At 40.9% G+C, this 13,742-nt stretch overlaps 1 protein-coding gene across 1 annotated transcript in view; it reads left to right on the top strand.

Moving 5' to 3' along the window:
- MYO3A (myosin IIIA) overlaps positions 1-13,742 on the top strand; it is a 1,386,887-nt gene that overhangs the window by 10,708 nt on the left and 1,362,437 nt on the right. The window contains exons 2-3 of the mRNA XM_086939966.1: positions 7,912-8,094; positions 11,623-11,760. Coding sequence (XP_086796092.1) covers positions 7,912-8,094; positions 11,623-11,760 — 321 coding nt within the window. The remainder of the gene's footprint in view (positions 1-7,911; positions 8,095-11,622; positions 11,761-13,742) is intronic.

Below are 13,742 nucleotides of genomic sequence, written 5' to 3'. Positions count from 1 at the left end.
GTTTATCTGCGATCATAAAGTCTTCACGAATAATGACGAGCCTGTGCAGAGATCTGCAGAGCTCTGATTGACTGCCAATACTTAAACAAGGATGTGTTGGCAGCTGTCTTGGGACCCAGCCTGAGCTCAGTCCCAAAACAAAAGGCGAGAAAAGGGGGTAGGGTAGGAATACCCTGCCCCCTTAACCTTCCAAGCCTTGATCATGAGGTTCCAGGTGGACACCGGCAGAGTAAAAAAGCATTAAAAAAAAGCAATTTACCACAAATTCACAAAATTCACAGCAAAAATGTAATTTAAAAAAGCGCTTGTTCTGAAAATGGCCTCCGGGTGGGCCAGGTCTTGGGGGTAACTATTTTAAAAAAAAGAAAAAAAAAGGGGGTGGCTGCAGGGGGCCCCCCTCCTGAGGATCTTTGAGTCCCGGGGACTACTACCTCCCCTACCTCCCCGGGACTTTTTATTAATATAGGAGGGGAGGCAATGAAGACCCTCCTCATGGGCTTAAATGAGCCCCTCGGACTATCATCTACCTGCAACTTTATTTAATTAAAAGAGGGGCTGTACAGAACTCGCTCCTAGGTTGTTGGAAGCCCCGTGGACCACCACCTCCCTGGGGCCAGCCCATGAGCAGCAAAGGTGGGGGGTCACTTAGTCCCCTTCCTGGAGCATATATGGCCCTGGGGACCACCACCCCCCAGGCCTGCTCCTGCTGTGTCCTGGGACCTAGCTGTGGGCTTTTGCTTGGGAGGAGCTGACACATACCCATTCATTCATCTATACAACCACTCACACACCCTTATAGCCACTTGCACAGGCATTCACTCTTCAATTCAGTCACTCACACCATCTCGCCTATACACACCCTCAAACAGTTACTCACTCAACCATGCAACCACTCACACACACTCCCTCACCCATACAGGCACTCACACACTTATGCATCCACTCAGGCGACCACTTTATGCACCCATGCAGCTACTCTCACACCCACTCTCTCTCTCTAATAAAGCCATTCACATAGCCACTCACTCACACAACTATTCCCATACCCGCCATCATGTCAACACAGCCACTCACACCCCCATACAGCCACTCAGACACCCACTCGCACAGTGATGCAAATAGTCAAACAACCACTCATATGAGATTTGTTAGAAAGAGTATAACTAATTACTAGTACAGAAAGAATAGTAATTTAACTTATGCTGTAGCTTAGTATATATCTTTAAATTTCAGAAACGTTTATGAAACACTTTCACCAACTGGATGATGCAATCAGTGATGTCGCTGACCATATCATGAGTGATGTAACGTGCTTTCATGAGCAGTGCATTGCGGGGAAATATGTTATAGTTCGCTCAGGTAACTGAATTGCTATGATTTTGTACAAGTGAAATCTAAGCCTAACTATAAAGTCCCTGTAACCTATGTTTTTTTCAGTGAATAAATATACATTCACTGGAAAAAAAACAAAGGTTACAGGGATGTTATAGTATGTGTGTATGTGTGTATATATTTATATGTAAGTATGTGTATGTATGTTTATATATATGTATGTATGTATATGTATGCATGTATGTGTATATATATATGTATGTATATGTATCCATATGTGTGTGTATATATATATATATATATATATATATATATATATATATATATATATATATATATATATATATATATATATATATATATCAACAAAAGAGTCCAGTGCTCCTCTCCTGCACCTGAATGACGACACAGCAGTCTCCAACACTCTGGTAATGATTTTTTATTCTTTTATGCTTTGAGCCCTGAAATGTTTCTGCAGGGTCCCTTGCCTTGATTACATATAAGGAGTATATTTATAAAACCACTTTTAAAGAAAGGACATGCCAAATCACATGACCTTCTACACATAGACATAGAAAAAACACTTGGATCAGATGTAAACATGGCGACACATAAAAAGGTACAATTCAATTTCTCGTTCAATGAACATTACTGTTCATTGTTTTTCTCCCGATATTTTTCTATTAATTTTTTTGTACTTTGTGATTTAGCTGTTTTTGTAACTTTTTCTTCTTTTTCAAGTATAGATTTTTCTCTTTTCTTTCTCTTGCGTCTCCTTCTCAATTAAACTTTATTGTACCTTCATCAGGCCCAACATCCACGAGCCCGTGAGTTCCTTATTTCTGTCTGTGAAAAGTGGTGCGTGTTTCATGACCATATAATCTCACCAATATGCTGTAATTCTAACAACACAACAGTGCGTGTGTGGATTTTCAGTTAACCAATTAATCATTATTTGCCTTTGAATGGACATGCGAGTATAGTCCATATATTATCATGTGGTATATATATATATCCTTTACCACTTCTGGTTACCACTGCTTCACCAGAAAGATGACACCGCAAATCGAAGGTAGGGTTCCTACCGTTTATTTTGTTAGAAAGGCTGTTACACGTTTCGGCGGGATCACCTGCCTTGCTCACACCATTATATATATTTTCATATGTACTAATAGGAATAAAAAGAAAGCTCCAGAAACTCTTAGGTTTCATGTATGTCAGCAAGTCTAATGAGTGCCCGGTTTTTGCTCCATTATTTATTTAATAGTGGCAGGGGTTTGGAGAAAGAATCAGAGCTGCCAATTTGCTGGAAGCTTTAAACTGGTGGTTCAGCCATGGAATATGCTTTATTAATCTAAATTGAACACATTGATAAGATTTCCTGAGTTTATACGCCTCTTTATTGAGATGGATTGTCGAAAAGGAGAGAACCTAAATGCACTTTATACTGTACCCTAATAGGCATTGCTCTTGAAATGGGTATTCAATATGCCCGTCTAGAGACCCATGTGCCTGTTGAATGGGAGGGGAGGAGCACCTGTAGTCAAACAAATGTTAAGGTCACTCACTCGCCTGGATACTACCTCCGCGGTGAGGTAGTAAAGTGCATGCTGATTGTAGTAGGCACAACATAGTGATTGTCTTATAAAAGGAAAAGAAAGTGTGGAAAAAAACTCCTTATAAAAAGGCCTTGCATAGACAACTTATTAATGTTTTAATGGAGCAAAATTCCCCATCTATTAAATGGGTAAAACTATCATGGCACATATTAGATCCCTGGTGCTCTCTGTACTTGTAAGCTTTATGTTGATTAAACCAGCTCCTGTTGGATAATCAATTTGCAATTTCTGTTCACCAACATATCATGCTTTAATTGAGATGGAAGGTATTTAGATGCAGAGAGAAGACATCACTGAAGTGTTGGCATCCTGTTTTAGTTTAGCACTAAATCAGGAGGTAACATTATGCAGTACTATCTCTATATCTTGCAGGGCTTTACCGCCTGATTCAGGGCCTGATTAATAGGTACGGTGATTACTTCATCAGGGTAACGCATTAAAGTATTCCGTCACCATGACGGAGTAACATCGCTCCGAATTTAGAGATGTCTGCTGGCGCTGAAGACATCTCTGAATATTGACAGAAACTAACGTCACAGAATTAGAAATTGATTGAATACTTCATCAAGATGATGGTACCTTCTGTCAACTTTTCACATGTATTTGTATTTAAAAAAAAAGGATTTTATTTTTGAAAATTAATAACCCTGCCACCCCCACAACATGAGGAGGTTATTTTGTAGTTTTCACTGGCCCTTACTGCTAGGTTTTACCTGGCAGTGACAGACAGTGAAAACTGGCCATTCGACTGCTCACTCTTAATCAGGCCGGTGGTCTAATGGGAAATCCTCTGCGGGGCCATCAAAGGAGTATGTCAGCAATGGAGAGAGTGTAGTGTCCATTTATTGACAAACTTAAGGTCCGCCACTCTGTAAATCAGGCCAGCGACCTTTAGTTTGGCAGAGAGGGTACTCCGTTGTGGTGAAGTCTCTGCTTTGCCAAACTCTAAAATCAAATGATGCATGTAGGTGGTCTGCACATCATTTTCTCCCATTGTATCCAGTTTTTACTTCGACCGAAAATTTTTGACCAAGTGCGTGCAACCCAGGATTGTGCAAGCCCGAATACACTCAAGTTCAGTAATGTATGTGGAGAAGTGTGGCTCAGGGGTTAGAGTCGGCAGACCCGGAAGCTGAGATCGGCCCTCGACCAGGGTTCAATTCCCGGCCTCGGCGGGTCTTGGGCTCAAAAATTCCACGGACTCGATAATTCTCGCTCCGGTGCCTTCTCAACTCATGGGTTCACACTCTGTGACTCTGGGCAATAGCTTGCTTAATCTCCACAACGGCCCCTCGCGGCGGGATACCTGGCTTTCACCTTGTGGATACCCTGCCGGGGTTATCTCACAGGGGAATACCAGGACGGGTTCCCTAAGCAAGCGCCGGGAAACCCTTTGTGGGTAGCTGTGCGCTATATAAGCTCAAATACATTTACATTTACACATTTATGTGGGGAGCGCGTAGCTACACGCTCCACTCCCAGGTGCACTGCGCATAGGGATTCCAGATCCCGCTTCATTTTCAACCATTCAAACTCTTCTCAATTATTACTGCGTTTTTCACACTTATTTTTCATTCTTTTGTCGTTTCGCACATCAAATCCACAAGTATATCGTCCTGTATTTCAAAAACTTCTCATATTTCCTTGTGCCCATCCGGACTTCTTTGAAAATAAGATCTTCATACACATAATAGTTCAGAGCAGCACTCTTTTATTTCATTTGTTTCCGACCCAATGCATTTCGGGCTACGTTCTAGCCCTTCATCAGGGCTAGCTGTAAATGGATAGTTTTAAACAATACATTATTCATACGTAAAATCAATATCATGTTTAAAGTCATTTTAAAAGGACACTTTAAATACTAGCAGTAACATTGCAAATTAGTCAATACTGTTGAATACACAACCAAAAAAGCGTCACTACTCTACGCTATGCTTTATATTATGTGTATGAAGATCTTATTTTCAAAGAAGTCCGGATGGGCACAAGGAAATATGAGAAGTTTTTGAAATACAGGACGATATACTTGTGGATTTGATGGGCGAAACAACAAAAGAATGAAAAATAAGTGTTAAAAACGCAGTAATAATTGAGAAGAGTTTGAATGGTTTAAAATGAAGCGGGATCTGGAAACTCTAAAATCAGCCATTTAGTGTTTTTCAGTGCACAATGACACATAGCATTTTACTAGTTTTCCTGCACAATCACGATCAGCCTTTTGCTGGTATTGGTGCCTGCCATTTTTTTCATCTGTAAAGTAGTTAGATGTTGTCATTCAAATAGTAAAATTGAATCAGGCATACAAGTTTACTGCTAAACTTAAAATCTGTGCAATTGATTGTCAGACCTGTCATCCTTGGCATGATATCCCCCTAATTTTTTGCCTTGGGACCTTCTGTTTTTGCTGTCTTTATTTTGCTGGTCTTAGTACTCTGCGCACTTTACCACTATTAATCAGTGCTAAAGTGCTTGTGCTCTGTGCTCAAAGCATGGTAACATTAGCTTATACCCAATTGGCATATTTAATTTACTTAGAAGTCCCTAGTAAAGTGCACTAAATGTGCCCAGGACCTGTAAATTAAATGCTACTAGGGGGCCTGCTGCACTGATTGTGCCACCCACTTCAGTACCCCTTTAAATGGGTCTTAGATCTGTCCATGCTGAGCCAGTGTATGCAGTTTCATCCAGCCATGTCGACCTGGCTAAATAAACATTTTGCCAGGCCCAAACCTTCCTTAATAATACATATAAGTCGCCTCTAGGGTAGGTCCTAGACAGCCAGAAGGGCCGATTGGAGTGCACTGAAAAAATTGGACATGTACGTTTAAGTTTTGCAGGTCCTGGTAGTGAAAAACATGTTCATTTGTTTTTCACTACTGCAAGGTCTACCTCAGCCATAGAACATTGGAGTTACCTTATTACATTTAAAAAGTGCAAGTTTCAAATGGGAAGAGATTATTGGTTCATTTTTGGTTTCTCTGGAATCCTATTTTAAAATCATAACTTATGGTGAAGCCGGATTTTAAATTATAATTCTGAAAATGCCTCTTTTAGAAAGTTGGCATTTTCGTGCCTTAGCCATTTGGTGCCTGAGCCTGTCTCTGGTCACATGACTGGGTGTAGTTGGCAGTTGGGCTTTGTGTAGTCCTCCTAGACAGCCGCACACAATGTGACTGGATAGGCCATTCTTAGCAGGATGGGAGGGAAGAGCTAGGCCCAGCTTCACTTACAGCTGTTTCCACAAAGGACTGCATCCCCCTTGTAGTTTTTCTGGGGCCGGGGCAGGGAAGGCAGGGCATCTGTGCACTTCAAAGGCATGCCTCTAGAAGCTTTTTTCCCCTTCAAAGGCACAACTGTGCATAAAACAAGGACCTTGTACACTACCACTTCAGTACACTTCTGGACCTGTGGATACTCTGCCAGGGAGGACTGCTGTGCTGCTACAATGATTGCCCCACTGGTGGACTGCTGCTCTAAATGAACTGCTACCCTGTTGTGCTGACTTGCTGTCTTCCCCGGGGAAGAAGGAACTGGACCTTTAACTTCATCTTGAACCCAAGACTACAGTGTGACTCAAAGGGCTAATTTGATGGCCTACTGATAGGAGTCTCAGGGACATAGGAAACCCCCAAAAGCTCCTGGACCCATCTTCAGCAAGTTCCTGACCCCCAAGTGGTGCATCTCGAGCTCTTAAAATGAAGCTTTTGGGCTTGCACGACTGCAAACAGGCCAGTTTGCACCAGAACCACACCACTCGATCTGAAAATCAGCACAAACCACCACCAGGCCGTCTTTTTGCACAGTTACATCAGCATTTTGCGGGGAGCCGCCAACCTGAAGCTCCAGCCTGCCTATCTGCGAAGCCTGACCAGCTCTCTGCGCCACGCCGACCACAGCCTGCAGCACTCTCCTTGCTCCCGGCAACCTTCTCCAATGAGAACTGGACTCTTTGCAAAAATTTGAGAGGGTGAACCTTCAGCAGGACTGATCTAGTACCGTATCCGACCTGTTATGCATTGCGGCCGGCCTGACCTTTTGACTTTGACCCGGTCTAGCATGACCAGATAGCTGCTGTTAGTGCTTATGCTTTTAGGTGATATATTGCAGTTTATTCTTTGAAAATTCCTAAATCCAATTCTGCTAATTGAATTTTTTAGTTTTTGTCTTGTTTTAAATATTAAATTAACCTGTATCTTTCTAACCTGGTGTGAGATCATTTGTGCGTGGTGTTTTCACTGAACTGTTGAACAAAATACTTTACACATTGCCTCTTCAGTTAAGCCTGAATGCTGCATGCCAAGCTACCAGAGGTTGAACACAGGTTCATTTGCGGGTTGCTATGCCTTACCCTGACAAGGAGAGTGGCTGCTGCTTGGAAGGGGCTCACACCTCCGTCAACAAATAAACCCAATTTCTAACACTGGTAAAATATGTTAGCATTACGATTCCACAATTTTTTAGTTCACACTTTCATACACACATTTTCTTTTCAAAAAGGTCTAATCATCTTATGCTGTCATTAAAATAAGAGCTGTGGGTTTGGCGTGATAACACTGCATGCAAATAGTGATGTCATGGCACACTGTATGTACAGGTTGTGGTATCGTCACATAACTCAGAACGTCCGATAACCAAGTAATACCACATTTTTTTCCTCCAAGAATCAATTCTATAATTATTTACCTGGTGAAAATAGCGTGGAGGAAAACTCCACGGGGTGTGGCAATTACTGCATATATTGAAATCTTGATTCATGCACACATTATCTGCAAATGTGGTGATGACAAAACAGTACATAAGTTCAAAAATCTATTGAAAGAAAGGAACAATTGTACAATATGAAAAACAAGGAGAACCGCTCTGTACAAAGCTTAAATATTTTGTTTCTTTCTCAATGCTTTTCACAGTTTTTAGTAGGCATATGCATTTTTTAATGTTTTTGTTTGTTTGTTTGTTTTAGGTGTCACTATTCGAGATGATACCATTAGGTCGAAAGAGTATCATCTTTGACAGTTTTCCAGATCCATCTGATACCTGGGAAATTATAGAGACTATTGGCAAAGGAACCTACGGCAAAGTTTACAAAGTTCTGAACAAAAAAGATGAAAGTAGAGCTGCCGTCAAGATTCTGGATCCAATTAATGTAAGCTAAATTTGTGCTTGGGGATGTTACACAATTTTATTTATCACCTGGACTGTGTTTTAGTGTCAGGATTTTGACAAAAAAGCAAACCCTTTTCTCTCTGGGAGTGCCTACAAATTGTAACCTGTAGAAGATCTTTCATAAAAAAACATCAATTAGGTGACTTTGTAGACACCATACCCCCATTACATTATTGCATTATACATCGACCTAACTAATTTGTCAGAAGGTAAGTATAGGTAAGTTGGTGTGGACGTGGTAATATTAATAATTAAAGACTCATAATGATATAGTGTTGGGAGATTGTCAGGATGCAACATAATTATAGGTCAATATTATTGACTGTGATATAGTGTCTTATAACCATATTGATATACAATAGATAATAAGGAAATCTTGCTTGCATATTTAATATACCTATTCAACAGCATCCCACTGCTTCTACAACAAGAGTTATCTCGAGGAGGTAGGTATTGGCTTTCAGGTTATTCCCAGGAACGTCTAATATTCAGGTATCGATTACTTACTTTATGATTACTCACTGTACACCTGAATAGTCCTTTGCCCTATAAACAGTAAATTACTACTGATTGCTAGTTGCTGGTGTCCAAGGGAGCTGTAGCGTTAGAATGGGAATCATTCATTACTGCACTTTTTGGGCATCCTTTTTGTCCAATGTTCACCCTATAAATGACCGCACCCTCTCGAAACTTGGTTTTGGGAAACTCAAGGGATCCATTTAATTTTTCCACCTATAGAGATCTTCTATTGGGGAAAATCTACAAATTTCAGCTTGCACAAATCAAGTGTCGAGTCTAAGGAATTCGTGAACACTACAATATATGTACAAGATCTGACAAAACAAACAAGTCTTGCATGCATTTTCACTTGTAAGCCAGACCTGTTGAGCTTTACAGAGCAGAGTCTACTTTGTTCTCACTGTGGCAGAGATACTGAATAGACAGACGTATGTCCTTCGGCTGCAGGGTGGAGAAACATGTGTGGGTAACACTACACGTCTCAGAGGACAGCTGTGTGTACACCATTCCACAGTAGGGATGTTAAAGAGATCTTGCAGGGGAGCTAAAAATCCTGTGAGAAAATCCAGTCACCGTCCTCCAAAGCAGAACTTAAAAATGTTCTGCCTACCCCTGGGAAGATATGCACGTCTCCGCATACACTGAAACCTGAAAAGTAACTAAAAGCTAGAAAAAAATACGAATATGTGGTACCACCGGTAGGGAATCCATTAGGAGCCAGAAAAATGCAGTGTGTCCCGAGGGGAAAAGGAATGTGCCCCCACTTACCTCCATGCACTATTGTGCATGCACAGGGTACGCGGATGTGCAGAAAGTGCTGCACGGCTGCAGCTTCTGTTGTGGCCCTTCTAAATGCCTGAGCCATGCTGCTGCGGTGGGACCGCCAACTTTCTGACCGTGAGCCCAGCAGTCATATCCAAATACATTGGTCGGACAGCCATATGCTTGTCGGGCAGTCTCCTGACCGCCGCAATAGCGCCCGGCGGTAAAACCGCCCATCATCATAATTAAGCCCATAGTGTGGCACTAGGTCAGTAATTGTAACGTATACATGTTTAGTTGAATAAAATGTTTTTACTTGTGATGAAGTAGGGCAAGTCGCCAAAGTCTCAATCAGTTACATTAGTTTCTCCACCCCTGGTGCAGGTCATTGCTGCAGGTCTTCCATGACTTCCCCATTGAACATCCTACCACCCTGGACATTGTGAACTGGCCAACAGCCTCCTTTGAGTCTGTACCTGGAACTTTGTAGTTCTTCTGAACCTCAAACTCTCCTGAAGCAAATTCTCCAAGCATGCAGACAGGTGTCACTTGAAAGGCATTTTTACACCTTTATCTGCCACTAATGCAGGAGTTTCACCAGAACAGAGACTACTGAAGGGCCTAAATTAGCATGGCAGAGTTCCCTGTCCTTAATATTACTGGTTTGCATACACTATTTAGAGGCAGCTAAACTTCTGCTGCTGCCGGGAAGGCCCACACTGCCTCTGCAAGTGGAATCTTTTCACCAAAGACCTGGCTGACATTGAGTAGTCTGCAAAAGGTACCTCCGACCATTCATCCTATTTATAGTAGATGTTATGACTGTTTTTTCTGTTTGGGACTGCCAGGAAAGCCGGGTGTTCATGAACAAAAACAAACTCCTTCTTTGGGAGGGCCTTTTTTTTCTTAACAGAAAACATTGCTGTGCAGATGCATTGAGCATGGTGCCCAGAATGCGCAGCTACAGCCACGGTGGTGGCAACTCCTCTAAAGGCACAACTATCTGAGCCAGGCAGTTGACTGTTGTCCACAAGGACAGCAGAGTGCATTACTCCGATACCATATCAAAATACAGCCTGCCATGGGCTAAATAAGCCCTGGAGTTTGAAGTGGACCACTTCCTGAAAATGACATGGCTGTCTATGAGCAAATGACAGGGCAGTATGCCACTGTCAATCACTCTTCCATCACCTGTTGTCATGGCTGCAGCTGCTGCTCCTTCTGTAATCTATGCGTGCCCCTCAGGATTCTGGGTCATCTCATAGCATGTGGCTATGTTTGGGGCTACCAGCAGGAGCTGGGGTGTAGTGTGGAAGTAATGGTAGAAAATAACTGATTTGCTTCAGCCAACCAGAAGCTGAGTTTTCAAATTTGGCCATATCTTTGCTAGGTATAATGCATATGTACATAGGGCAGACAGATACAAGTATTGGACTGCTACATTTTTATAATTTTTCCCAAAAACTCTGAAAACAAAATAACAAGATCAGTATAAGGCACTGAAAGTAGCGGATAACAATATATCTGCCATGTCTGACGATCTTTCCTTCTGTAGTTTTATGTTTTTAGTGGGGAAATTGTGTATGAGACATTGCATGGGAAAGCAAACTTGGTGACTCCTAGTATATGTGTACCAGGTTGATCAAGTAGCACTACATTTATCAAAAACTAATTAGTTGCCCAAACATTCTTTCTAGTACAGATTTAGGATTGCTATTAGCGGAAAGTTACTAGCCTTTTAAAAATGATTTCTACAACTGAAGTGGCATCTGGATTCATTCACATACATATACTATATATTTGGCCGTATTTATTGCTCATAAAGCGGTTTAAAAATTAGGTCATCACAGTGATGACGTCAAATCCGTGAATTACTTTCCATAATCCGTGTGCAGAACATCATTGTAGGGATCAAGTATTTTTTCCAATGTGAGAACAAGTCTCAGTCTTATATTTCATAGTTCCAGCTAATTGGACTGTAACCACCTTAGTATTACACAAATCTATCTTTTTTCATCCCATGTATCTGAAGTGTTGTGATAATTACACAAGCCTAACTGGAAAATCATACACAAGCCTAACTGGAAAATCATATTTCAAGGCATCTGTTCTTTACCCGAATTTGATTTAGGTCAATAGTTAATATGTTATTAAAGTGATGATATATTTGGCTACATTGTTGTTGCTTCTCACAGGCACTGTATTGTCTTTCCTTGTTTCATCACAGGAGGATATTGATGAAGAAATCGAAGCCGAGTATAACATCCTTAAATCTCTTTCCGATCATCCCAATGTAGTCAAGTTTTTCGGGATGTATTTCAAAAAAGACATCAAGGCTGGTGACCAACTTTGGCTCGTTCTTGAGGTGGGCAATTTTGTATCAATAACAAAATTAATAATTAAAATAGCATCATGTATTGCACCTTTGGACCAATTATTGACCACAAAAGCAATCGAAAAGCTGCGATTGTTTTTGAATAACGTTTGGCAAATTAGCACATTTTTCAATCTGAATTTTTCTGTATATATTTTCCTAACAAGAACATAGATAAATGTAATATAATTGCATTTTTTAGACAAGTGGTTTTGAAAATATAGTTCTGAGGCACTACTATTCATAGCACAGTTGGCCGGGCAAATCGGTGTGTAGTGCATACTAACTATACATTAGGGGTGGAAAGTCATATTTCATGAAAACTTTGTATGTGTTTAATGTGCTGGCTGGTGTCTCGGGTGCAAATTGAAGGCACTATTTAATATTGATGCACGATATTTTCTGCTTAAGTAGTCTCCTGCAGCCGAAAAGCATACACAATGTTAGGCTACCGAAAACTTCCAGAATTCCATGACATTTTTGCCATATGAAGTTTGTAAACAACTTGAGATTTTTCTGGCGTGTTGTTCCATGAGTATAGTATATGCATTCTGTACCTACAATTAGATATGAACTTGCCTTAGGTTGACACATAGGGATTGGAAGAACACAAACAAAATTTATGTACGCTACACGGTATGTGTTTAGTTGCTCAATGCCATGAACATAAGAAGAGAATTGCAATAGAGAAAAGCTAACATCACAATGACAAAACATACTTAAATACCATTCACAGCCTGCACTGTCCTCTTGATCCTTGCTGCGTTTGCTGCTCTGGGTATTGGTTTGTATGTTATTTCGAACAGGTATTAAATATCACATTTCCTTCAACTCTTTGTGTTTCTGATTCCAGCTTTATCCCTACATTTAAATCGACAGGTTTTAGTTTAGTTTTGACATTTCTGAGGCGCTATTAGGGTGTCTTTACATTAAAAACCAGAACTCGATCAACATCACCAAGTGAACAGGCTTTAAAAAGCAGCAGCAAAGATGGAGAATCTAGGTCATCCAGGGGCTGGAAACAACCAAGTCTACAACAGTTTTCTGAATGTCAGCAGGTACAGTGGCATGGAATTGCATTCATGGCTGCTGCAGGAGAAAAGGACCTGGCACCCATTGATTTGAACAAAACTTAGGAATCTCTAAAATAAACCTGTTTTTAGACTTTAAAGAATAGAAAGGCAGGGAGAGTACCACCGAAATGTTTGGTTTAATTTTTTGTTTTGTCTTATACATATTAAACTTAAATTGAATTTTACTATGCTCCAGTTTTTAGGTGACCCTGTTAGAAGTGGAATTCCTGGTTGGTTGTGGTATTTACCAGGCAAGGCAAGAACTACCACTCTAGTCAGGGTAAGCTAGATACACACTCAAAAATAAACCATGCTCACCCTTTGGTAGCTTGGCACAGAGCAGTTAGACTTATCTAAAGAGGCAATGTGTAAAGATTTGTACAAAAAAAACAGACACAGACAGACAAACAGACAGACACACAGACAGACACACACACACAGACACAAACAGAAACACACACACAGACAAATTGAGAATATTTGTCTGACCAAAACGAGACCAAAACCATACAAATCCAATCAGTAGAAGTTGAGATAAGAACATTTAAAGATTAAATGCAAAGACAGTGCATAGAAGTCACTAGCAGGCAAAAGGTTACTTGAGGTTGTGAGTGTCTAGTGCAAATCCAAAGGTCAGGTTGACCGCAATAGAGGGCAGGCCGGCTACAGGATCCACGCAGGGGAGAATCACATGCAATTTAGCATTGGTTAGCAGTAGTAAAGTGCTCAAAGTCCTAAGGTCAACAAAAAGAATCAGCAAAAATGAGAGGCCAAAGGCAAAAAGTCTGGGGAAAGACCACCCTAAAGATGACGGGTCTAACAGACCCTTTATGGTTTATTTGGTATTAGTTCATTTGTTCCTTCTGCTTTATTACTGTTTTTGAAAGTGCCTGTTTAACC

Source organism: Lissotriton vulgaris, chromosome 10 (assembly GCF_964263255.1).
Source record: "Lissotriton vulgaris chromosome 10, aLisVul1.2, whole genome shotgun sequence".
NCBI classification, from domain to species: domain Eukaryota; kingdom Metazoa; phylum Chordata; class Amphibia; order Caudata; family Salamandridae; genus Lissotriton; species Lissotriton vulgaris.
This window is presented reverse-complemented; position numbering and strand designations above follow the sequence as displayed.